The sequence below is a fragment of the Triturus cristatus genome, chromosome 11, assembly GCF_964204655.1.
Source record: "Triturus cristatus chromosome 11, aTriCri1.1, whole genome shotgun sequence".
NCBI classification, from domain to species: domain Eukaryota; kingdom Metazoa; phylum Chordata; class Amphibia; order Caudata; family Salamandridae; genus Triturus; species Triturus cristatus.
Window position 1 is genome coordinate 623,569,157 of NC_140594.1, and position 25,645 is coordinate 623,594,801.

General features: G+C 45.7%; 1 protein-coding gene across 3 annotated transcripts in view; it reads left to right on the forward strand.

Moving 5' to 3' along the window:
- Positions 1 to 25,645, forward strand: part of GPAT4 (glycerol-3-phosphate acyltransferase 4) — a 280,405-nt gene that overhangs the window by 181,695 nt on the left and 73,065 nt on the right. For all 3 annotated transcript variants that reach the window (XM_085634041.1, XM_085634039.1, XM_085634040.1), the window contains one exon: positions 15,437 to 15,530. In XM_085634041.1, coding sequence (XP_085490167.1) covers positions 15,437 to 15,530 — 94 coding nt within the window. The remainder of the gene's footprint in view (positions 1 to 15,436; positions 15,531 to 25,645) is intronic.

Sequence of the window (25,645 nt, forward strand, 5' to 3'; positions counted from 1 at the left end):
CATGAATGGGTCAGATATTCCATTCCTAAGTATGAAAGGCCACCGACTTTGTGGTTCACTTTCCACATTTTACAGATTTAGGCGAGTAGGCCCTGAATTCTGTCATCAAGCCTTTTCCTGCCTTCTGCCTCTGACAGCTCCAGTCCGAACCTGCATCTGTATCCCTGAACTTTGTCCTACTCCCTGCGCGGCTAACGGTGCCTGATCCAGCCTGTTGCCTGCCAAAAACTGTATTTCACCTTCAAGATTATCTGCTCCGCTCCTCATCCGATGCATTCCTGTCTAGTAGTTTAGGTAAACATTCTTCCAGCTACCGTGCAAAGGGCCAGGCCTCACTGTCCTCATGCAAGTAATTCATAGCCCCTGTTACCATGGAAGATTCCTGCCCCCTCGCATCTCATGTAGACACTTAGACGCTTGTACACGCACTAACAGTCAGTATAGAATAGATTCCGTCCGAGAGACTTTTCCTTTTGGATAATACAGTTCTTTAAACGTAAGATATTAGATATGATTTGGGATTAGGTTGACATGACCCCTCAGACTTCTGTCTCCACATGTAGAGCTAAATGTCAAGTCCCCTTCACCCTCTAGTTGCACGTCAATCACACGTCATGCAGCTGCGCGCGCATCTCTGCCAAGTATTTCTGCTGACATTGCAGGATTCTCTTATGGATCCACCCACTTGTGACATCATGTTTAATGACGTTTCTAGTTACGCCTATGTTTACTCCTTTTTCCATTACGTATGTGTATTATATCTGTATTATCAGCTGTTACGCCTCTTGCATCTGTCTTAATGTAATGCTTTCCATATAAATACCATTACTTGTCAATAATGTATTGCCTTCCCTTCCTGAACCTTCATGGTGATGGAATTTGAAGCCTGCAGTTCGAACTGTAATTCCTTTGTAGAGGAATAAAGCCTTTTAGAACCTCTAATACCACGGATTCTGCCTCTTATATTTACTGAGTTATTCTTACTAGACTTTACCGCATAAAAAATAGTACCGGTAATGAAATATTTACCACATAAATTGGCGCCCGAATAGGGACACTTTCTCATCTCACGCGCCGGAGGTGCGTTGCAGGCCCGGTCTCCTGCCACAGCTGAACGGACAAAAACGCGTACCTGCAGGATTTCCTGTATCTCCCTCCGGCCAAGCGGGGGCGACTGAGGCTGCGATCAACACCCAGACGAGGCGGTGAGAAGTGCGAAGTATCCCGACCAGAGCCTAGCTGAGAGAGCAAGATCCGAGGTATACAGAGGCCCACCAGATTCCGAAGTTCCGAGTCCAGTCGAGTCGAGTCCAGTCCGGTCCAGTTTCAGTTCAGTTCCGAGGCCTTCCGTTCCGCGCTACCCGGTGAGTACCATTGCCGGGGAGGCATTTAAACGTGCACATAGGTTGTGCCGGTCAAGACGGGTTTGGGTACACAAATCCGGTCTGCACTGTTTTAGCAGTGTATCTGTACTGTTTAGCAGTATATCTAGTATGTCTTGCATATAATTAAGTATTATTTAGTGTTAGTATTATGTCAGTAACTAGTTTTCTATTAGTTATCATCGTTCGTTAAACTGTTAAATGTTAAATGTTTTATACGTTCTACATATTGTGGTGTGAATGATTGTTCATTATTGTGTTTATTGTATTAAGTGTATTCAAGTAATAAGGTCTAAAAATGCCGCTCTTTTCGAAATTAAGACAGATCAAAACCAGAAAAGGTGTACACGAAGAAGCTGTTCCCATCCCACCTAGGGACACTCCAGGGTACTTTATGTATCATAAGCATGGACTAGATGCCGTGTTATTTCTTGATTTATGGGTGGACTACACCAAAGAGTTGCCAGAAAGTCAGAGGTGGCCCGCAGCGGGGACCTGGGATGCAGATTGCATCATGAGAGTAGAAGAAGAATTATGGAAAAAGAAAGCCAGACAGTCACAGAAAGATGCCATTGAATTATGGCGTAAAGAATCATATAGACGTACAGAAAAAGCGCTCAGACAGGAAGAGAAAGGTAGGGAGAATTCAAATAAAGCCCGAGAAAATCTATTAATTGAGGAAGGTACCCGAGTAAAATCAGAACAAATAGATAGACAAAGAAATACCCTTATGAATGGTATGTATCCTCTTTTGGCCGAAGGGTTACCTCAGGCCACCCCGGAAATACCGAAAAACTTGACACCTCCATTGCTCCCGATAAAAGCACATCCCAAAACAGCAAAAGATGTTTTCCTTTCCTCCTATTTAGATGACGTAGCTCCCGAATATACTAATGCCACACCACACACACCGCATGACGATGGTGTTCAACGTCAAGATCATCCGTCTGTATCCCCGCAACAACAAACTCCTACGCCCATTCCCACAGGTCCGTCCGTTTCTACTGTTTTTCCCGCATCTACAATTTCTATCTTACGTCCAACGAATCCTTTCTTGCCCAGCACCTCAGATGGTGCCACAGGAGGTACGACAGACATGTTTGCCACCCCGCCACGAAATAAACAGACCCTTAGAGATTTAGCACTCCAACGTACACCCCAACTAGCGACATCCGACATGTTTAAAGAACATCTTGTGGATTGTAGATACGATCCAGTGCCAGGTAAACAGGACAGATTGCTACTATCATCACTACGTATACGACGAGCTACATTGTATTTAATGACGATACCAGGAATGGTTGAACACCTAGACAATATATATCACTTTGTCCAAACAGGGCGAGGCACAGAAAGTATTAACGAACCTATGGAATACCAGAAAGTGGATGTACAAAGACAACTACTACGTTTTTTCATAAACTGCGTGATCAGGAACCAAGACAGGCCTGAGGCAGATCATGATACCATGCAAAAACTTGCCAAATGGGGTCAGAACATATCAGACGAGAAACATGATAAACAGTCATGCATAGTAGTTATGTGCCGAAAGATCCGCAAAGAAGTAGAACGAATACATAAAGAAAGACGAGAAGCAGACAGAATTGAATCAGAGGGAGAGGAGGAGCAAGAATCAGAACAATTAGATACGATAGCTTACGTAGGTAGAGGAAGACCCCATAATGATACTAGAGGCTTTAATGATCCGATACGTCCGATACGTCCAGAATGTAACAGACATTTTCAAACCCCTATGTTAAATACAAGGTCCCCTGAACACCTATTCCAAGCCGCTGATAAATTACTCCGAGATCGAAGGGGGTACCATATGCTCGATTCCATGGATGAACAAGAATTAGCCAGGTCAGCAGTACAATGGGCCGACTGTCCCGACAAATACAGTGAAGATGCATTAGCACACACATTTCTGAATCTTACCCCATACGAACAGCGTTTAGCTAGTATATACATGATTCAACACCTCCTTATATTATATAAAAGTCAACACTCCGATCCTGGACCCTTACCTGACATATTGACCGAATTACTCACGAATAAATGGAGAGGTTCAGGTACTGATCTAATTAAAGAAATTCTAGAATTTCGAAACCAGTATATAGTTTTCGCATACCCAGAACACGTTCCAATTCCCACTATGGGAAGAAAAATATATCACATAGATAGACAGAACCCGTTACGCGAAGTACACCCAATCAGAGGTGAAGATAATAACTTTACACGCGTGTTTGTGTACACGCCTATAACTAAAATTGAATTATTAGAGATGAAGAAAGTAGTACCCAGCCATGACAAGGATCCAGCAGGTTTCCACCGTGAGATAAAAGACATGTTACTCATGGGAGAGTATACCTACCCCGACATCATGAAAATATTGAAAGTGTTAATGCCTGCCGGTGTTTACGAGAAACTCAAAGAAAAGGAATGGGAGGTGGGAGACCAAAAGATAGACTGGACAGCATTAGAAAACGAAGAAAAGGCCCGAGCTGCAGGATCAGGGCTTGGGGAAAAGACTACAGCACTACCAGGACTACTAGTACAGGTACTGCCACGTTTATTAACTACGAAAAAGGAGGACTGGGGTGCAATCTCAGCCTGTAAACAAAAGCAAGATGAAGACACTAGTGATTTCTATTCCCGATTTGAAAAATGTTTTGGTATCAATAGTGGCATAAAAGCAAGTAGCGAGTCATATCCACATCTATTTGTGACAAAATTAGTTGAAAATTCCCTGCCGCAAGTTAAGAATAGAGTATTGAAATTTGAGAGTACCTGGCAAGGTAACACCCCGTCACAGATGTTACAGATGTTACAATATCACCACAATAGAATTAGAGAAGAACAAGAACATGAACAAAGGCGTATGAAAGATACGAAAATGAAAATGCTTGTTGCTCAGTCAGTTCCAGCTGATGGTCATAAAAAAGGTGATTCCGCAGGTCCGACGAAAGGGACATGCAACTATTGTAAACAACAAGGTCATTATATACACGATTGCCCAGTCTTGAAACATAATATTGCCACAGGTAGAACCCAGGAAAGACCACGTCCACCTAGACAGGATCAGAATCAACAACAAGTCCCTCAGCATGCACAATCTAGGTCAGCTCCGCAACAACTAGCTCCGCAACAGGCAGCTCTACAACAGACCGTAGCACCACCACAAATGCAGCCTATTGCTGCCACACAAGCAACAACGCAACAGATGTACCAGTATGCACAAAATGACTATCCCGATTATCAGCGATACACATGAAATAGCCTAGAGAGGGAAGTTGGCTTACCCCTTATCGAGGTTCCTGTAGATCAAGAGGGACCTTATGTACATAGTGAACTATTAGGGGAAGACAGAAAGTTTTTACTTGATACAGGGGCAAGCAGAACAACTATACGACGCAGTGAAGTTCCAGGGGCACCCCTCTCAGGCTCACAGAATATTTCCCTTGGATTCTCAGGAAAGCCTATCATTAATGAAGTAACGCAACCCCTTCCACTTACGGTTGGTCCATTAACACGTACTACAGATTTATTGCTTACTAAATCATGTCCAGAAAACTTGTTAGGTATAAAAACATTGAAAGCTCTAGGAGCTATAATATGTTGTTCTCCGGAAGGAGTACGATTATTTTTACGTGATTTCAAAGGTCACTACGTGTCTAGAGACATGGATCACCGGCTGCAGAATTTACCTACACATTTATGGGCACAAGGCCCGACTGATGTTGGTTGCATGAACATTACACCATATCGAGTCACACTAAAAACAGGAGTAGTACTACCACGAATGCGACAATACAAGTTACCACCAGATGCTGTTGTGGCTTTACTGCAAATCATTGACGAGCTCATTGCACAAGGAGTGGTTGTAGAAACCGACTCCAATGTATGTAATTCCCCGATAATTCCGATTCTTAAAAGAACGGATCCAAAAGCATCACCAGTATATCGATTAGTTATTGATCTGCGCGAATTAAATAAATGTATTGTACCACAATACCCTGTGGTCCCAGATATCTCTTCATTACTAACAGCTATTGACTCAGAAGCAACGTTCTTCACTGTAATTGATCTCAAGAATGCTTTCTTTAGCGTCCCAACAGATCCGGAAAGTCAATATTTGTTCGGATTCAGTTTAAATGGACGAAGTTTTAAATTCACACGCGCACCTCAAGGATTTACAGAAAGCCCCAGCATCTATAGCCAAGCACTGAAACGAGAACTTGACAGTATCCACATGCCAGTTAACACTGCCTTGCTTCAATATGTCGATGATTTGCTGATCACCGCCCGAAGCGAATCGGAATGTGAAAAAGCGTCACTGACGGTTTTAAGATTTCTGGCCGACAAGGGGCACAAGGTGTCCCCTTCTAAGCTGCAATTCTGTGTCCAGCAAGTTGTTTACCTTGGGCACTCGCTGTCCAAGGAGGGAAGACAGCTTACACCTGATCGCATCCAGTTAATCGCTAACATGGCACCACCCAAGACACAAAATGAGGTGCGGGCTTTTATAGGTCTCACTTCATACTGTAGGCAGTGGATCCCTCAATATGCATTTTTAGCAAAACCACTCATCCAGGTGACAACACAGGAGGCAGCCACATCGACTGTTCTCCCTTGGACTCAAGAACATACACATGCCTTTGAAAGCTTAAAGAAAGCTTTATGTCAAGCACCTGTTTTAGCAACACCATGTTACAGTAAACAGTTTACACTCTTTGTTACAGAACGCGAAGGTACTGCCTTGTCAGTACTCACTCAGGAACAAGCAGGATCACACAAACCATGTGCTTATTTCTCTAGTACATTAGATCCAGTAGCTCAGGCTCTTCCTGCGTGCCTGAAATCAGTGGCAGCAACAGCTTTAGCAATCAGACAAAGCGATGCCATAGTGTTAGGACATCAATTGACAGTACAAGTACCACACGCAGTAGAGGTTCTCTTGAACCGCACACAAACACAACACTTGACTATAGCGAGACTCACCGGTTATGAATTAACATTGTTTCAGCCACATATAGAAATCAGACGTTGTAATACGTTAAATCCTGCCACACTTTTGCCCGTAAATGGAACAGATCCATTAGCACATGATTGTATTGAAGTCATTACTATCACGACAAAACCCAGACAAGACTTGACAGATATCCCTTTATCAGATCCAGACTTGACATTATATGTAGATGGTTCATGTATGAGAACAAGTACAGGAGAGTTAGTGGCCGCTTACGCAGTCACAACAGACACTGAAGTCATTGAAACAAATTGTATTAACACTTTGTCAGCTCAAGCAGCAGAGCTCATCACTCTGACACAAGCCTGTATTCAAGCCAAAAATAAGAAAGTCAACATATACACAGATTCACGTTATGCATTCGGAGTCGTCCATGACTTCGGCGTGCTGTGGCGAGAGAGAGGTTATTTAACTTCTCATGGTGCCCACATCCAACACGGACCCCTCATTCAAGCTCTATTAGACGCGATTCATCTACCTACTGCAATATCGATTATGAAATGCAAAGCTCATACAAAAGTTACCGATATCATTTCTCAGGGTAATGACCTAGCTGACAGAACAGCTAAACAGACTGCTCAGAACCAGACTCATTCAACTGACACGACAAAAACAATAGTTTCGACACCAACACATTGCATGACAGTTAAGGATCCCGCCCTTGATATAATTGACATACAGACACATGCTACACCAGAAGAAATAAAGAAATGGACTGAATTAGGAGGGATCCAAACGGATCAAGGATGGATGACGAAGGAAAAATCTATATGGTTTCTTCCCGACTCCATGGTTCAAGTCATCATTAACACAATACATAGTCCAGCGCACCTAGGAGAAAAAGCTATGCTAGACAGTATTCAACACATTTGGTTCAACAAACACTTGCGAGCAGCAGCCAAACAGAAAGTACGTACCTGTATGATATGTTGTCAGTATAATCCAGGTAAAAGCATCCCCGTAGAGCAGGGTGGATTTCAACCTCCCGATCATGCTTTTGAAGTCCTCCAGATGGATTATATCCAGATGGAACGATGTCGAGGATTCAAATATGTTCTCGTAGTTGTCTGTGCTCTTTCCCGTTGGACAGAAGCCTACCCGGTTTCAGATTACACTGCTCCGACTACTGCCAAACAGCTAGTTCGAGAATTCTTCCCACGATTCGGTTTACCACGTGTTGTATACTCAGATAACGGCCAGCCATTCTCATCCGAACTAATGAAACACGTTTCACTTCTGTTAGGTTACCAATGGAAATTCCACTGTGTTCGACATCCCGAGGCAGCAGGTCTTGTGGAACGTCATAATCAAACTCTGAAAATCAGATTGTCCAAAATATGTAGAGAAAAAGGTGTCGATTGGATAATAGCCTTACCAGTTGCGCTCTTTTACATGAGAATGGTAGCACATTCTCGAACAGGGCTATCCCCGTACGAGGTGATCTTCGGTAGACCACCAAATATGTGGGGGACGCCTATACCTCGTAAAATCACTGATGTTGACTGTAATATGCTGACAGATTACCTGGCTTCCTTGATGTCTGCACTACAATCTTGTCGTTCACAGGTAGCAGCAGCTTTTCCCGATAACACTGAGGTGAAGCCCCATGACGTGGTTCCAGGTGACCTGGTTCTGGTGCGGAATTTCGACCGGAAGACCCAACTGGAGCCTAGGTGGAAATCGCCTAAACTCGTTCTACTAACAACAAGGACAGCCGTGAAGATCGAGGGACGTAAAGGGTGGTTGCACTCGAGTCATATCAAAAAATTTTATGGACTACCGTCCGATGTGAACAATCAGCCCTGCATTCCGTCACAGACAGACTCAAAGCTCCCCTTGGTTGAACAAACGAAAACGGAACTTTATAAACTGAAATTAAGGTCTAGCAAGTCAGACAATTTGATTGTTTAAGTCCTCTCCAAGGTGAATCGGTTGAATTTGTCTCCGACATGTATCCTCTAGACCGAAATAGAGAGAAAAATCGACAGATGCAGCTTAAAAAGCATGCGTATTGTAAATCACTTCGTAGTCACTGCACAGTAACATTATTAATTTTGTTTTTTCTAAGTCTTCTGATCATCATTTCTAGTATATTGCTGCATATGTATTACCCTATTTCTAAACATGCTTACAATATTACCGCAGAACATTCTTTTAGCGAATTACCTCCGCATGAGTTGTCTTATAGATTTGCGCTGCGCAACAACACATTCATTAGTATGTTACATCATTCCCATCAGACCAGCAATGCTACAAATTGTTGGATATGTGGCCGACTCCCTCCCTATCAGAACTATAAGGGAGTTTTGCCCCTCTTTCCATATCCGTTCACACACAATGGCTCCTGTGGAGCATGGTTTAGTTTGATTAATTCTCTAGATTCAAATCCCGTAGTTTATCAAGACAACTGGGTATGGGGAAACCTGAACCTAGTTTTGCTTAAAGTCTGCTACCCTAACAAGGAGGGACTTCCCAAAAGAACAGGAACTGATCTAGAAAATGAAGTATATGGATTAGGTAATTTTACACTTAACCTCCTGATTCTGAATGTTGAATCCGAAGCTACGCCAATCTTGCCCGCCATGTCAGTATTCCCAGTAAAAGGGGAATTATGTGTAAGAAAGAATGGTTCCATACACATGGGCCATAGTAAATGTACCACTGTAATAAGATTCAGTGATCAAGGCAAGTCTACATTTAGAGCTTCCCGTCATTCCTACTTCATATGTGGCCAGACCGCATATATACGTCTACCTCTAGATTGGGATGGTACCTGTTACATAGCATTCCTTCTGCCACCTGTTTTCCTAGCCCCTCCTGATTATCACAGAAATACCCATTTAGTACACAATAGACAGCAGAGAGATCTCCCGATTGTCGATTACACTGAAACGGCATGGGAGCAATATACAGATTTTAATAAAGGTTTCTTTCCCTATATAGGTACAGTCACTAATAGTAAGCTGATACGCAGATTAACTAGAACCCTTGAAGCAGTAGTGAACGAGACTACTTCCGCCTTAGGCAATTTAACAGAAGAGCAGTCTGCTATGCGGATTGTTGTGCTTCAAAATCGTCTTGTCCTTGACGTCATCCTGGCCGATAGGGGCGGAGCTTGTAGGGTCATCGGATCAAGTTGCTGTGTTTTCATACCAGAAAACTCGCCGTCAGTATATAAAGCCATAACTCGCCTTCATAAGATTATAAGCCAGATACACCAGAGTCCAGGCACCTGGACTTGGTCCGGTTGGTTCTGGAGCGCGTTGTCAGCCTGGGGATGGAGGATCCTATCCTTCCTAGGTATTGGCTTTCTCATACTATTCAGTTGCTGCCTATGTCTACAATGTGGGCCAGCGATTTGTGGTCTGTGTGCCACATCGTGTATCCCGCATCTAAGTTTTCATTCAAGATCCCGGAAGAAGAAAGAAGAACAAATGATGCTATATGAACAGATCGATGGATTGATGAAGATCGATATCTCCTGAGGGTCAGTAGGGGACAAGGAGGGAATGAGGAAATAGGAATTTTGTGATCAGTTATGTCCCCTATCGTAGACCCCAACGGCTCCATGTGCATGCTATAAGTACATGTATGTTCCCTCCAGTTCCAGTTATGAAGACGCAAATACATGTGCGTCCACCGTCAACATGTCCTCTTTCAGAGCCGCCATCAATGGGTCAGATATTCCATTCCTAAGTATGAAAGGCCACCGACTTTATGTGGTTCACTTTCCACATTTTACAGATTCAGGCGAGTAGGCCCTGAATTCTGTCATCAAGCCTTTTCCTGCCTTCTGCCTCTGACAGCTCCAGTCCGAACCTGCATCTGTATCCCTGAACTTTGTCCTACTCCCTGCGCGGCTAACGGTGCCTGATCCAGCCTGTTGCCTGCCAAAAACTGTATTTCACCTTCAAGATTATCTGCTCCGCTCCTCATCCGATGCATTCCTGTCTAGTAGTTTAGGTAAACATTCTTCCAGCTACCGTGCAAAGGACCAGGCCTCACTGTCCTCATGCAAGTAATTCATAGCCCCTGTTACCATGGAAGATTCCTGCCCCCTCGCATCTCATGTAGACACTTAGACGCTTGTACACGCACTAACAGTCAGTATAGAATAGATTCCGTCCGAGAGACTTTTCCTTTTGGATAATACAGTTCTTTAAACGTAAGATATTAGATATGATTTGGGATTAGGTTGACATGACCCCTCAGACTTCTGTCTCCACATGTAGAGCTAAATGTCAAGTCCCCTTCACCCTCTAGTTGCACGTCAATCACACGTCATGCAGCTGCGCGCGCATCTCTGCCAAGTATTTCTGCTGACATTGCAGGATTCTCTTATGGATCCACCCACTTGTGACATCATGTTTAATGACGTTTCTAGTTACGCCTATGTTTACTCCTTTTTCCATTACGTATGTGTATTATATCTGTATTATCAGCTGTTACGCCTCTTGCATCTGTCTTAATGTAATGCTTTCCATATAAATACCATTACTTGTCAATAATGTATTGCCTTCCCTTCCTGAACCTTCATGGTGATGGAATTTGAAGCCTGCAGTTCGAACTGTAATTCCTTTGTAGAGGAATAAAGCCTTTTAGAACCTCTAATACCACGGATTCTGCCTCTTATATATACTGAGTTATTCTTACTAGACTTTACCGCATAAAAAATAGTACCGGTAATGAAATGTTTACCACAGAGTAACCACCTACATTTTCCACCTTAGTCACTCATGGCTATGCGTCTCGGGCTTTATGCCAGTGGTACAGTAACACTTTATCAATTTACCTTTGATGGTAAACACCTCTTCAGCCTTCAGGTAGATGACATGGTAGAATTCTTTTTAAAGACACAAATAGCAAAAGCTATAGGTGCACTTCAGAAGCCATTTATTAGGGGCTCTTTTCATAGATTGCACTATAGACTGGAAGCATATCAAAGGCTGCAGCAGTCCTACCACCAACAGGGAGGCAGGGGTTACACACAAGTGTCCTATTAGGGTAATAGTTACAACAGGGCTGAGGTAGAGGTACTCCCACCAGGGGAGCCTCCACCTCAAAACACTGGTCTTATGTCTAGCATTGGGGGGCAGAGAGGTGAAAGGAGATTGCAGGATTATCATGCTGGTGGGAGGAAATCACCTCATACCATTTGGTTCTAGGGATTCTATAACATGGGTATTGCTTTGGGAGAAAATCACCTCATATCATTTGGTTCAAGGGATTATATACAGGGGTATTGCTTAGAGCTTCTCTCAGCCCTACCAAACATTCCTCCCTGTTCACACAGCCAAAGCTCAGAATACTTCTGTCTTCTCCAAGATGAAGTACACTCACTTCTCCACAAAGTGGCTATAGAGTCAATACCCTTACAATGTGTGGGGGGTGGGAGGAGTAAACTTCCTATTCTCAATATTCACAAAAAAGGTTGGCTCTCAAACCAATCCTCAGCCTCAGGCCCTCAACAAATACATCCTCTGAACATTTGTATATGTCAACCCTATATAATGTTATTCCACTGCTACTTCAAGGCGACCTAATGACCACTCTAGATCTGAAGGCAAACTCCTTCCACATACCTATGCATACTGCTCACTGGCGCTACCTCCCCTTCACAGTAAGTGGTCAAAACAACCAATTCAAGCCTCTTCCTTCGGGGTTACCACAGCCCAAGGGTGTTCACACAATGTCTAGCAGCCATAGCCTCCCACCTCAGAAATGGAGGACTTGCATGTATTTCCCTATCTAGATGATTGGCTGATTAAGAGTATGGGCAGACCACAGTGTACACACTCAAGTTGCTTTCTCCCCGTTTCATAGCTTGGGATCTGCAATAAATGCCTCCAAGTCTCACCATCAGCCGTACTAGGGTCAATTCTCAATGCCATCACCGGCAGGGCATCCACCAAAGAGTGCTAGCCTTTCAGCATAACTGCTTTTTCATTCAAAATCGTCGACTTCCAGTAAGAATAGTGATGCTCCTCTTGGGGCGATGGCTTCCTGTATTGCCATAGTTCCCCATGTCAAATTGCACATGCATCCATTGCGGGTATACCTCTGAGCACAAAGGGTCACCTACCGAATCTCTGCAGTGGTGATACAGCAAAAGTCTGTTGCAGGGCAGGCCCTTCATGGAACCCATTCTTCAAGTGACCAACCCCATGGACGCATCTCTTGTTGGCTGAGGGGCTCATCTCAATAACATGGTAGTTTGGGGTCTATGGTCTCCCCCGCAACTGACGTTCTAAATCAACTTCGTGGAGCTTCTTGCAAATCACCTAGTCCTCAAATCCTTTCTTCAGAACATTCAGAGCAAAGTAGTACTTAGAAAAACCGACAATATTACCTATATGTACTACCTGCAGAAACTGGGTGGATCTCGCTCACCACACCTCTTAGCACTGGTGCAAAATATTTGGCATTAGCGATTCACTGTCACATTCACCTCCTTGCAGGGTACTTGCTAAGAGTGGGCAATGGCATAGCGGACTTGGTCTGCAGGATGCATCAACACACTCAACAAACTGGGAGCGCCACCCTTGAGTCTACTACTTACCAACTTTGAGGGTTTCTACAAATAGATCTATTCGCCACTCATGAAAAAATAAAATGCCAAAACTTTGCCTCTTGACTTTCACAGTCCATCGACAATGCACAGTGGATGAAATGGTCAGGGATATCTGCCTATGCTTTTCCTCTTCTCTCACTTCTACCATAATGGATACAGATACTATGGTAAACATCCCCCCCCCCTCCCCCGGTGGCTCATACATGGGCCTGACAACCATGGCTCTCAGCTCTACTTGAGATGTCTCTTACTTTTCATTAAAAGCTCCCTAACAGACAACAGTCTTTCTCACTCAAAAGCAGGGTAAAAGCGGGGCAGCCAGGCAATTCAATTTAGCACCTGAGGTCTTCGAGTTCGGTTATTTAAGTCCAACACAAGAACGCATGGACATCCGCAAAGAAATCTGCAGGTTCACTACTAGGGTCTATTATGCTGTGAAGTGTTATAAATTATTCTACTACTGCAATTCTAAAAATTAGGACCCCCTTAAACAGGAGGTCCAGGACATTGTCTTCTATTTGTTTTACTTACAACAATCAGTGGCTATTGCATCATCTGAGCTATATAGACTACATTTTTCACTTATTAGAATTCTTGTTATTAAATCCTTCATGGAAGAGTTTAACTGGTTATTCCACCCAGGGTTCCAACCATCCCTCGCTGGAATCTCAATGTAGTCCTCACAAGACTTGCTAGTCTGCCGTTCAAGCCACTGCATTCCTACTCTTTGCATTGCTCTCTTGGAAGGTAGCTTTCCTCATAGCTATTACCTCACTAAGATGCATAAGTGAATAATGGCCCCATTTTACAAGAGACCTTCAGAGAGGTTCATGCAGATACGGTTGTCCTAAGAACAAACCATAAGTTCCTTCCTAAAGTGGTCTCTCTCTTCCATCTCAATCAAACAGTTGTGCTACCAGTCTTTTTACCTCAGCTAGATTCGGCAGCGGAGCGGGCTCCTTACATCTTGGATGTAAAGCGAGCTTTAATGTACTACATTGACCTTTTCATAAAACTCTGTAGCTTCTTGTCTCGGTTGCTAAACATTGTAAAGGTCAACTGATTTTATAAGCTGGCTTAGCTAAATGGATCGTTAAGTGTATTAAAAATTAAAGCAAAAAGAGTGCTCTCTACACCCTCTAGAACACACTGGACTAGGAAGAAGGGGGCAACCATGGCCTTTTTATGTAATGTTCCCATAGCTTACATCTGTAAAGCATCTTCATGGTCACACACCCCTTTATAAAGCATTACTATGTTGATATTCTGGTGTGTCATCAGGATAAAGTTGGCTCTACAGTCTAAAGGAAAGGACTTTATTACAGACATCTGCATCATCCAATGACTAGCCACCGTTTTGGGAGTACTGCTTTACAGTCTATGTAGAGCATGTGCATCTACAGCCACTAAAAATGGAAAATGCCACGTACCCTGTAAGTATCTATTTGTAGCTGTAGATTCACATGCACCCACTTCCTCCCTGGAGTCAGTGTCCTGTTACAGGTCTCTGAATTATTGATACTTCCTTTCGCATACACAAATTCGCATGGTCACAATGTTCTCGTGACTTACCACTCCATACTTATGCTCAACTGCTGTGTGAAAAAAACAGTCTAACAATAGAGTTGTGCCCATGCGTTTTGCCAGCCAAGGCAGGAGTCACAGGACTTGAAAAGACTTATTTGAACAAAAACAACTTGCAATGTCCAAGCCCAACAATAGATGGCAGGAGTATGTAGAGCATATGAGTACAGCACTACAAGCTACAAAAACAGAGGCTTACAGTGTAAGTTACATTTTCCCTGTCTATCATAATCCGTTTAATCTGGCTGATTTAATGTAATCAATGTAATCTTTCTAATCTAATGTAGTCAGTGTAATTTATCCTTAAATATGATTTCCCAGTAATGATGGCCCTGCAACAGGAAGTCTTTATGTATAATCACAAGTAGCCATCCCTTCCTGAGTCTGTTACCATGCCCTTGTGAGCAGCTTTCACAAAGTAAAACTTGAGTATAAGCTACTAGGAGTGCGATTTGGGATCGCTATCCCACAGGCCCATACAGAACCTGCGCGGACTTCAATATACGTTCTTCAGACAATTCTGAGAGATCTGCATAACAATGAGACTTTCAAACCAGTGCATGATTCATAGAGACTGTGGCATGTTTAAGCCTTGTATTTCTACTCTGCCTTCTCTATTCTTGACCACTGAAGTGGTCGGGCCATAAGCCATGCGCTCAAGGTGGTGAGTGATAGGTGCAACTGTTCTACTTCAGGAGCTTATCCTTCTGAATGATGTAGGGTTAAGGCGCTGCCCGAATGACCCATGTGTGCCAAGTCAAAGCATGGCTTGTGAGGGTGCAGAGAGGAAGGCTGAGGATGGCATGTTACATATATAGTTGTATTTATCTTTGTCTGTTGCTAGACTTATGTGCTGCTCTTTAATTTCAGTGAAAACAGACCCCAAAAGGGTGGGATCTGCGTGGCAAATCACACCTCTCCTATCGATGTCATTGTCCTGGCGAGTGACGGGTACTATGCCATGGTAAGAGCTTCGTGCCCGGTATCCTTGGTATTCAGGATAAGCCTTTCAGACCACTCTTGTTACCTTAGACTCGAGTCATTCAGGCCGAGAGCTCAAACAGGATAAATGAACGGAACCACGCATGCCATTACTATGCATGCCATTACCATGCATGCCTTTCCAAGGCGTCTATCACCACGCACATTTTTACCACGTGCATGCCTTTACAACTAAAATGTACATATTTTGCAGGTACGTATAAAACCTTTATATACATATATCTGTGTGTGTGTGTGTATGTATATAACCTTATCGACCCTAAACTCAACCAGCCCTAAATATGCCCTTGCCACCCAATACCCCTATCCACCATAAACCAAAAAAACGCCCTTGCCACCTAGATACTCTTACCCACCCTAAAAATACCCTTACCACCCAAGTACTCCTAGCCACCCTAAACCCTAGAATTAGCCTTGCCACCCAAATAACCTAAACCCTAAAAAAAACCTTACCACCCAAATACCCTTCCCACCCTAAACTCTAAAATTGCCCTTGCCACCCAAATACTCTTAGCCCTAAAAATAGCCTTATCACCAAAATACCCTTATCCCACCTATACCCTAAAAACATCCTTGCCACCCAAATACCATTACACACACAAACCATAAAAATACCCTTACTACCCCCTCTCGGCCTCGGTTAAAGTGTCCGGTGCGATATCAGATCCCTTCTCAATAGGGCCTCTCCCCCTATCTATTTGCCTTAGCTATGGAACCGCTACCCTCATGGGTTCGAATCGACGCAAAGGTGAGGGGCTTTGAATGGCCGGGGATCGGGTGGGGGGGGGGGGGGGGTCGTACCAGATCGCCCTTAATGCGGATGATGTCCCGTTTTTTCTCCTGGATCCACATTGGAGGGGAACTTGTATTCTCCCTATTATGCAGATTTTCGGTCCGCATTCTGGCCTCTATATGAAAGCTAAGAAATCAATTCTTTGGCCCATCCATGGTGACTCAGATATGGGCACCTGGACAGCGGAAGTAACACTGGCCACAACTGGACTGTAATACCTCTGGGTTTATATCTCGGACACTCAATCGGTGTTGTGGATAAGAACATTGCCCCCATCTGGATGTGCACTCAGACAGAGATGGAGTCTTGGGTATATATGCCTCTTTCCCTACTGGGTAGATCAGCAATCTTCAAAATGGTGTCTCTCCCTCGCCTTCTCTATCAACTGCAGAACCACCCTTTTCAGATAGCAATCTCCTGGTTCCGGCAGTTTAACTCCAGGTTGAGCCGCTTTCTGTGGCATGATCAGGCCACTAGAGTACCACTTAAAACGTGCTTTCAATCAACCTATTGTGGAGTTATGGCGACCACTGATACTCAATCATATCATGCAGCATCCCACCTCTTGGTCTTGAACGACTGATGGTATGGGATTAGCAATGACCCGGCCTATCGGGTAGAGAGATGGCTTATGGGAGATGTATTGCCACACAAACTACTATAAACGTTAAAAGAGCTGCGGATGCTACCACCTGCTACACGTGCGGTTTTCAGAGTGTGGACAGACTCACTGCGCAAGATGGGGTGGTGGAGGCGGTTGACAAGGGAGACCCACCTTTGGCAGAGTGGCCTTATGCTGCAAGCGTCCGCATTAGTAGGGTTTAAACAATGGGACACTATAGGTATATCCATGTTGAGAAATGTCATGCATGGCACCACGATAAGATCCTTTCAGGAGCTCGGACATGAATATGCCATGCCACATACACAATTTTATAAATACTTGCAATTGAGACATGCCCTATCCCCATATATTACACACCTAGAATCCCTTCCAGAGTTTAACCCTATTGAGGCGAAGGTTTTTATGGGGGATTTAGGAGATCATAAAATCGCAAAGATCTACCAAACATTAGTGACAAACCTTTCCACGACTTTAGATTCACTTCGGGAGAAATGGCAGACAGAACTGGGTCCCCTAGAGAGCGACGATTAGACAGAGCCCGCAGAAGCACTTTAAAATATGGAAATGATGGGCGGATTTTAGGGGTTTCTTGCTTTATAAATGCTATATAGTAGTCACCTGCAGCCACTCCTTTCTCACGGGTCAGTAAACATTTGTTTCTACCATAGACATATAGTGCAATCGTAGTGTAAACCATAAAAAAGGACTACTTTGTCACCGCAAATATTGTGCAAAAACTGCATCAATTTTGGAGGGTAATTTCCTGCAATATATCCACATGTTTAGCGTGGAATATAAGACTGGTGACCAACATATACTGATGAAACATGAATAAACTCATATTTCATTAATGTCATTTCTCTGTCATAGCGCTCATGCTGGTATTTGTAAATTCAGCCCAAGTGGACGTAACCCAACATATTAATGTTTATACTATCGCTTTCCTGATAGTTAACAGGAATGTTACAATTCTGCCCCAGTGGGCATGTGCTAATTAATAAACGCCATCGAACATGTGACTACTCCAGTAGATCACACCTTACACTCCAGCCCTAGTGGGCAAACTCCAAGCATAAACATATAATGCTTCATTTTCATTTTGTACACCCCATATAGTGGCTCTTTTGCATTTCTCTTTATAACAAGGTATTGACTCCGTCTCCTGTAAGATAAAAACAACAAGTCCACTCATCAATAATGATCCTTCTATAACTATAAAAATAGAAACATTATACATAAGAGGTTAACACGCGAGATCCCGTGTTACTAGCCATTGTTGGTGTCTTTTCTCTCATTAAATGATCAAACCTTGTAATTCTTTAGCCTAAATGTGCCGATAACTCATCTTTGTTCATGCCTGCTAGATACATGGTTTTATATCTTATGATCATTCTAGACTCCAAACGCCTCGATTCACGAACCCTGTTTCCCTCTCTTTCAGATACAGGAATTCTTTCTAGGGCACAATATTTCAACAAATTTGCATTTTCATTGTGAAACTTCTCAAAATGTCGAGCAATGGGATATTGTCTATCTTCATTTGTAATTGCTCTCATATGCTCCAAGATGCGTTTTTAACTTGATGGATTATACTACCAATTTACACCAATGGGCGTGGACAGATTAAAGCATACACATAGAAATCGGATTCACATGTTAAATGTTTTGTATCACAAATGGTTTCTGGGTTTTAGATAGCTCTATCTGCTTACAATTGGTACTGTTCTGGCATGCTTTGCATGACCTGCATGTAAAGAAACCTTGTGCTGTCATTTGTAAATTTGTAGCTGTTTGGTAATGTCCTCTTACATAACATATCTTTTAAAGCTGTAAATCTCCGAAATGTAATCTTAGGTTTCTCACCTACAAATTTAGCTAATGTATCATCCGTGCCCAATACCTCCCAGAATTTCCGCATTTTTTCACTTCCCAAGACTGATTGCTATATGACATTATAAATCTTATTGATTCCTTCTCGTCTCTAGCTTTACATTTGGGTTTCAACAATTCTTCCCGTTTGATACTTTTACATTTTTCACATGCTTGTTTAATTACTTTCTGAGAATAACCCCTCTCCGCAAATCTAGCTTTCATTGATATCATTTCTTCTTGGAAAGCTAAATCTGAGCTACAATTTCTTCTCGCCCCCAATAGCTCCCCATAAGGTATGCTATTTATAAGGTTAATGGGGTGACAACTCTCAGCGTGTAACAAGCTGTTGCCAGCTGTTTTTTTGCAAAACAATCTGCTTTCCAACTGGCTACCACTCACTTTCACTTCTACATCCAGGAATTCAATAACACTCCTGTCCATTGTACATGTCAATTTTAAATTCAGATTGTTGTCATTCAAGGATTCGACAAGGCTTCATTCTCATTCCCTTTCCAAACACAAAATACATTGTCAATGTACCTGGCCCAGAGGACGACATGGTGGTTAAATGCTTCGATGTTACTTGCCACCTGCTCCTTTGCCCAATTTGTGGATTTTCACAAGGATTGGAGTGTGTAACGCCCTGAACGTCCCAGGATCGTTTAACAGACACGATAATGAGGACGCAACCACTTGTGAAGGGTTAGTTATTTTAATGAAGGCAAAACAATACAACGAATAAACAAAAGTTATAGTCACTGGAATCCTCCAGGCTAAGTACGTTACCAGCCCACAGCACGGATGGTCCTAACCGTCCTCTGCATATACGCCGATCCCGGCGTATGCCAACAGAGGGCAGAAATGAAATGGCCGACAATGCCAATCGGTAGGCTGTGAGGGGCACGACGAGTGTTGGGGAGAATCGAGGAGTCAGGGAAACACCCAGCCGGGGTCTCTACCTGAAGGGAGCAGCCGCTCAACCTCTTCCTCAGACTGCACCGGGACGCGGAGTCACCTCCTGGTGATGCGTCACCGATACCCCAATCAAAAGCAAGAAGACTGAACCGAGAGCAGCCGCTCGATCGATCCTGTGGACTTCCGAGTCTGTAACGCGGCAAACACCTCCTGGTGTGCGTTACAGCTGGCAGTCCCTGTATCTCTGGTCGGGCTGGGAGTTACGACTCCAACCAGCAAAAGCGCCACTGCGCTTTGACTCAGCCGAGTCAAAAAGCGAAGCTCAATGGTTGACCGGTAGAGCTTCCGGGTCCTTCACAGGTGACGATGGGGCAAGACACGGCCCAGGGAGTAACGACTCGACCTACCTCCGTTCTTGCCTTACTGGAGCACCACTCCGGAACACTGCTCTTCACGAAGCAGGTACGTCGGTGTAAACACAATATCCGACAGCCTTGTACCTCCCGGTTCCTCCCTTTATAGGGCGTGTTTTCCTTGAGTTATGTAACAGCTCTCCTGTTTACATAAGGGCGTGTTTTCCCTTGAGTTATGTAACAGCTCTCCTGTTTACATAAGGGCGTGTTTTCCCTTGAGTTATGTAACAGCTCTCCTGTTTACATAAGGGCGTGTTTTCCTTGAGTTATGTAACAGCTCTCCTGTTTACATAACCTCTCAACCGCTAAGCATCCTGGGAGATGTAGTCCGTTTACGCTGGTTACCGTTTTCCTCCCCTCGCATGACAGGAATTCTTGACAGTACATCCTCCCTCTCAGCGGCTCCCCACGGGTCCAGCGCTGGCAGGAAAACGCCGATGGAACAAGGAGACCAAGCGCGGAGCATGAACCCCTTCAGCCGGTTCCCATGATTGCTCCTCCGGGCCATAGCCTTTCCACGCAACCAGGTACCACAGCTTCCCCCTGCGCCATTTGGACGCCCGTATGCCCGACACTTCATACTCCACCTCCGACTCCACGCATACCGGCCTAGGTGTCCCAGACGGCTTGGAGGGTGCTGGTTTGAGTAATGATACATGAAAGACAGGGTGTATCCGCAATGACTGGGGCAAGCACACCTTCACGTTCACGGGACCCAAACACTTGGTAATGCGATAGGGGCCCATGTACTTGGGATGGAACACACTGTTCTTTCGAAACCTCATGTTTCTTGTGGATATCCAGACGTAGTCTCCAGTGCGGTACAGTGGCCCGGGCCTTCTCTTCCTGTCGGCCGCAGCCTTGTATCGTCTCTTGGCCTCTATTAGGACAGCCCTTGAGCGCATCAACGTGTCTTTTATGTGTGCCACCCTGTCCGCTGTGGCGGGAATCCTGTCCTCTCTGAACGGATGTAGAAATGGCAAGAACCTGGGATGTTGGCCATAGTTGCTATAGAACGGAGATGACTGTGTGGAGCTGTGAGTGGCGTTGTTATAGGCTATCTCTGCAACCCATAGCAAGTCGACCCATTCTTCCCTTCCCTGGTCCACAAAACATTGCAGATACTGTTTGAGCGTTTGGTTCAGGCGCTCGGTTTGGCCGTCCGTTTGAGGGTGGTAGCTGGTGGACAGGGCGGTCTTAACATGCAGCGCAGTGCACCAAGTCTTCCAGAATTGCGCAGTAAACTGCGACCCCCGGTCCGACACGATCACCCCAGGTAATCCATGCAGTCGTACCACATTCTTTAGGAGTAGTGACGCCAATTCCCCGGCCGTAGGGACTCTCTTGCAGGGGATGAAGTGCCCCATTTTCGTCAAGTAATCCACCACCACCAGTATTGCCGTCATCCCCTGGTCTACCGGTAGGCCCACCACGAAGTCCAGTGATATGCTATCCCATGGTCTATCCGGGGTCGGAAGTGGATGTAAGAGCCCTTGGGTTCGGCCATGGTCGGCCTTCATGGTAGCACACGTAGGACACTCCTGTCCCCACCTCCTGACATCCACTCTCATGGTTGGCCACCAGAAATGCCGTCCCATGCTAGCCACCGTTTTTTCAAAGCCCAAATGACCTGCGCATGGAGAGTCATGGCACCAGATGAATGCTTGTTTCCTTAGCCTAGGCGTGGGTATCAAGAGGCACCTGCCCTTCAGGGGTATCCCGTCCTTCAGCTGCCATTCTCTGTGACGGAGGAGCCACCTCCGCCATGCGAATGACCTGATCCCTCTCTTTATTCCCCTCAGGAAAGTATCCGGTTGGATAACCCCCAATACCATCCTCGGGGAAATGATGGAACGCTCGGTCGCAGGCAATGGTTCCTTAACTGCAGATTGACGGGACAGGGCGTCCGCCTTCCGGTTTTCCGTCCCCGGCCGATATGTGATGCGGAAGTTGAACCCCGCAAAGAAGATCATCCACCGCAGCTGCCTGGGAGAAAGGTGTCTTGTGGCCGTCATGAACTGTAGATTCCGATGGTCCGTGTACACCAATACCACATGTCTTGCCCCCATCAACCAATGCCTCCATTCGGTGAAGGCGTCCTTGATTGCGAGAAGCTCCTTCTCCGCAATATGGTAGTTGCGTTCGGCGTCGTTGAGTTTGCGGGACATGTACGCAACGGGATGAAGCACCCCTGTGTCGTGGTTGCGTTGGGACAAGATAGCCCCCAGCGCCACATCCGAAGCGTCCGCTTCCACCACGTAGGGGAGATCCGGATCGGGGTGAGCCAACACCGGCGCCTTACCAAAGGCGCTTTTCAGGGCCTCAAAGGCTGTGTTCGCTTCAGGGGACCAGACAAACTCCTTGGACTTCCTCAGTAGCTGTGTGATTGGGGCCACCAATCCTGAAAATCCATCTATAAACCGCCTGTAAAAGTTGGCGAAGCCAATGAAACTTTGGACGTCCTTCACGCTTTGGGGCACCGGCCATTCTTTCACCGCCTTGATCTTTCGTTCTGCCATCTCCTGTCCCTCTGGACTCAGCATCACTCCGAGGAATTCCACGGACGTGACGTGGAAGTCACACTTGCTGAGTTTACAAAACAGCTTGTTTTCCCTCAGCTTTTGGAGCACAGCATTGACGTGGTGTACGTGCTCCTCCACACTGGACGAGTAGATGAGGATGTCGTCGATATATACGACCACGTAGATATCCAACTCCTCTCTGAATACCTCATTCAAAAAGTACTGAAAGGCTGCCGGGGCGTTGCACAGACCGAACGGCATGACGAGGTACTCAAAAAGGCCGAACCTGGTCTTAAAGGCGGTCTTCCACTCGTCTCCGTCCCTCATGCGCACCAGATGGTATGCCCCTTTCAAATCCAACTTGGTGTAGATACGAGCTTTCTTGACCTGTTCCAGCAGTACACTGATGAGAGGCAAGGGGTACCGATTCTTTATGGTTATCGCATTCAATTCCCTAAAGTCCACACAGGCTCTCAGCTCCCCATTAGCTTTCGGGATGAAGAAGAGTGGCGAGGCGGCCGGAGACTTGGACGGGCGGATGAATCCTAGCTTGAGGAGTTTATCCAGGTACCCCCGGAGATGCACGTTTTCAGGCTCCGTCAGGGCATACAGCCTGCCGCTGGGAACGCTGGCCCCTGGCACCAGGTCGATCTGGCAGTCAAACTGTCTATGTGGTGGTAGCACGTCCGCCTTCACCTCATCAAATACATCCTCAAAACTGTGATAAGCCTGGGGGAGAGCCACATCTTTTTCTGCCGCTGTAGCCACCGTCTGACTCCCGCTCTCATCTGCGTCAAGGGATTCCGTTCTTTTTCCACAATGCAGGATGCAATACGGTGACGTCATTTCGACGCGATGTGTTGGCCAATCCACAGAGGGGTTGTTTTTCTGTAGCCACGGCAATCCCAATATGACGCCATATTGGGGCGCTCGGATGATGTTAAAATCGATTTGTTCCAAATGGTTCCTCCCATATCTCATCGGAAGGACCCCCGTGTGCTGCCCGATGGGCCCCGTCACCAATCGCCTTCCGTCTACAGCATAGACGTCTTCGGGTACAGCTTTGGGAAGAAGCACTAGCCCTAGCCTGCATGCCTCGTTGTGGTCCATAAACATGCCAGTGGCCCCTGAATCCACCATGGCCACAACGGGTATCCACTGGTCATGCACTCCCACGTGCACCGTGAGAAACAGGTGTCGGTGTCCCTTAGTGACCGAGTTGGAGAGTGAAGGGATGGATGAGTGACTCCGAGATGCCCCTTCTTTGGTCTGGGAGTCCTCTAGTTTTCCGCCGGTATGTCCACCACGGCTGTTACCGACCGGTTGGCCCGATAACGTGACGTCTTCGGTTTGGCAGGGCATTCACGTACGTAGTGGCCTTTTTTGCCACAATATAGGCACAATCCTTGTTTACGGCGTGACTCTTTCTCCGTGGCTGTGAGGCTCGCTCGTATTGCGCCGATGTCCATGGGTTCTCCCTTGGATGCGGTGGAAGTTTCAGGACTTCCCACCGTCACATAGGATGGAAGGGATTTTCCTTTTCTCCCATGATCCCCTTTTCTTTCACTCAGCCTATGTTCCAGCCGTAATACCAGGTTGATAAGGCCCTCACATGTCTTGGGTTGAGGGTCAATATGAGCCACGGCGTCTTTGAGCTCATCGCACAGCCCGTGATGGAAGAGCGCCGTCTGTTTAGCAACAGGCCACTTGGTTTCCGCAACTAGCCGTCGGAACGCGTTGAGATACTGCACCAGGTCGTTGGATCCCTGTCTCAACTCAAGCATTTCACGGTCCGCCGTGTACGAGTCAGCCCTTCTGTCGAATACCTTCAGGAATTCCTCGCGAAAAGCACCCCAATCACATAAGATGGGGTCGTCCCTGCTCACCAGAGGTACGGCCCATTGTGCCGCGTTTCCAGCCAAATAGGAAATAAGGAAAGCCACACGAGCCTGACTCGTGGGGAACGCCTTTGGTTTGCACGATAAATGTAGCGCCACTTGTGTGAGGAATACCTGCACTGTGTTAGGATCCCCACTGTACCTCTCTGGTGTTGCCAAGGGGATGGCTACCGGCATTTCCACTACTACCGCAGGGGTCTGGTTCGTGAGGGAGGTGCTGGGCGTGAGCGGGTCCAATTGGATAGCATCCAGTCTGGCTTTTACATCGGCTGTTTCTTGCCTAGAGGCAGCCACTTCAACTTGCACGGTCGCTAAAGCAGCCAGCACATCATCAAGTGTTGCCATGTCTGTTATCGACCGGGAGACAGTTAGTGTTATTACGGTCGGATATTTTGTAACGCCCTGAACGTCCCAGGATCGTTTAACAGACACGATAATGAGGACGCAACCACTTGTGAAGGGTTAGTTATTTTAATGAAGGCAAAACAATACAACGAATAAACAAAAGTTATAGTCACTGGAATCCTCCAGGCTAAGTACGTTACCAGCCCACAGCACGGATGGTCCTAACCGTCCTCTGCATATACGCCGATCCCGGCGTATGCCAACAGAGGGCAGAAATGAAATGGCCGACAATGCCAATCGGTAGGCTGTGAGGGGCACGACGAGTGTTGGGGAGAATCGAGGAGTCAGGGAAACACCCAGCCGGGGTCTCTACCTGAAGGGAGCAGCCGCTCAACCTCTTCCTCAGACTGCACCGGGACGCGGAGTCACCTCCTGGTGATGCGTCACCGATACCCCAATCAAAAGCAAGAAGACTGAACCGAGAGCAGCCGCTCGATCGATCCTGTGGACTTCCGAGTCTGTAACGCGGCAAACACCTCCTGGTGTGCGTTACAGCTGGCAGTCCCTGTATCTCTGGTCGGGCTGGGAGTTACGACTCCAACCAGCAAAAGCGCCACTGCGCTTTGACTCAGCCGAGTCAAAAAGCGAAGCTCAATGGTTGACCGGTAGAGCTTCCGGGTCCTTCACAGGTGAC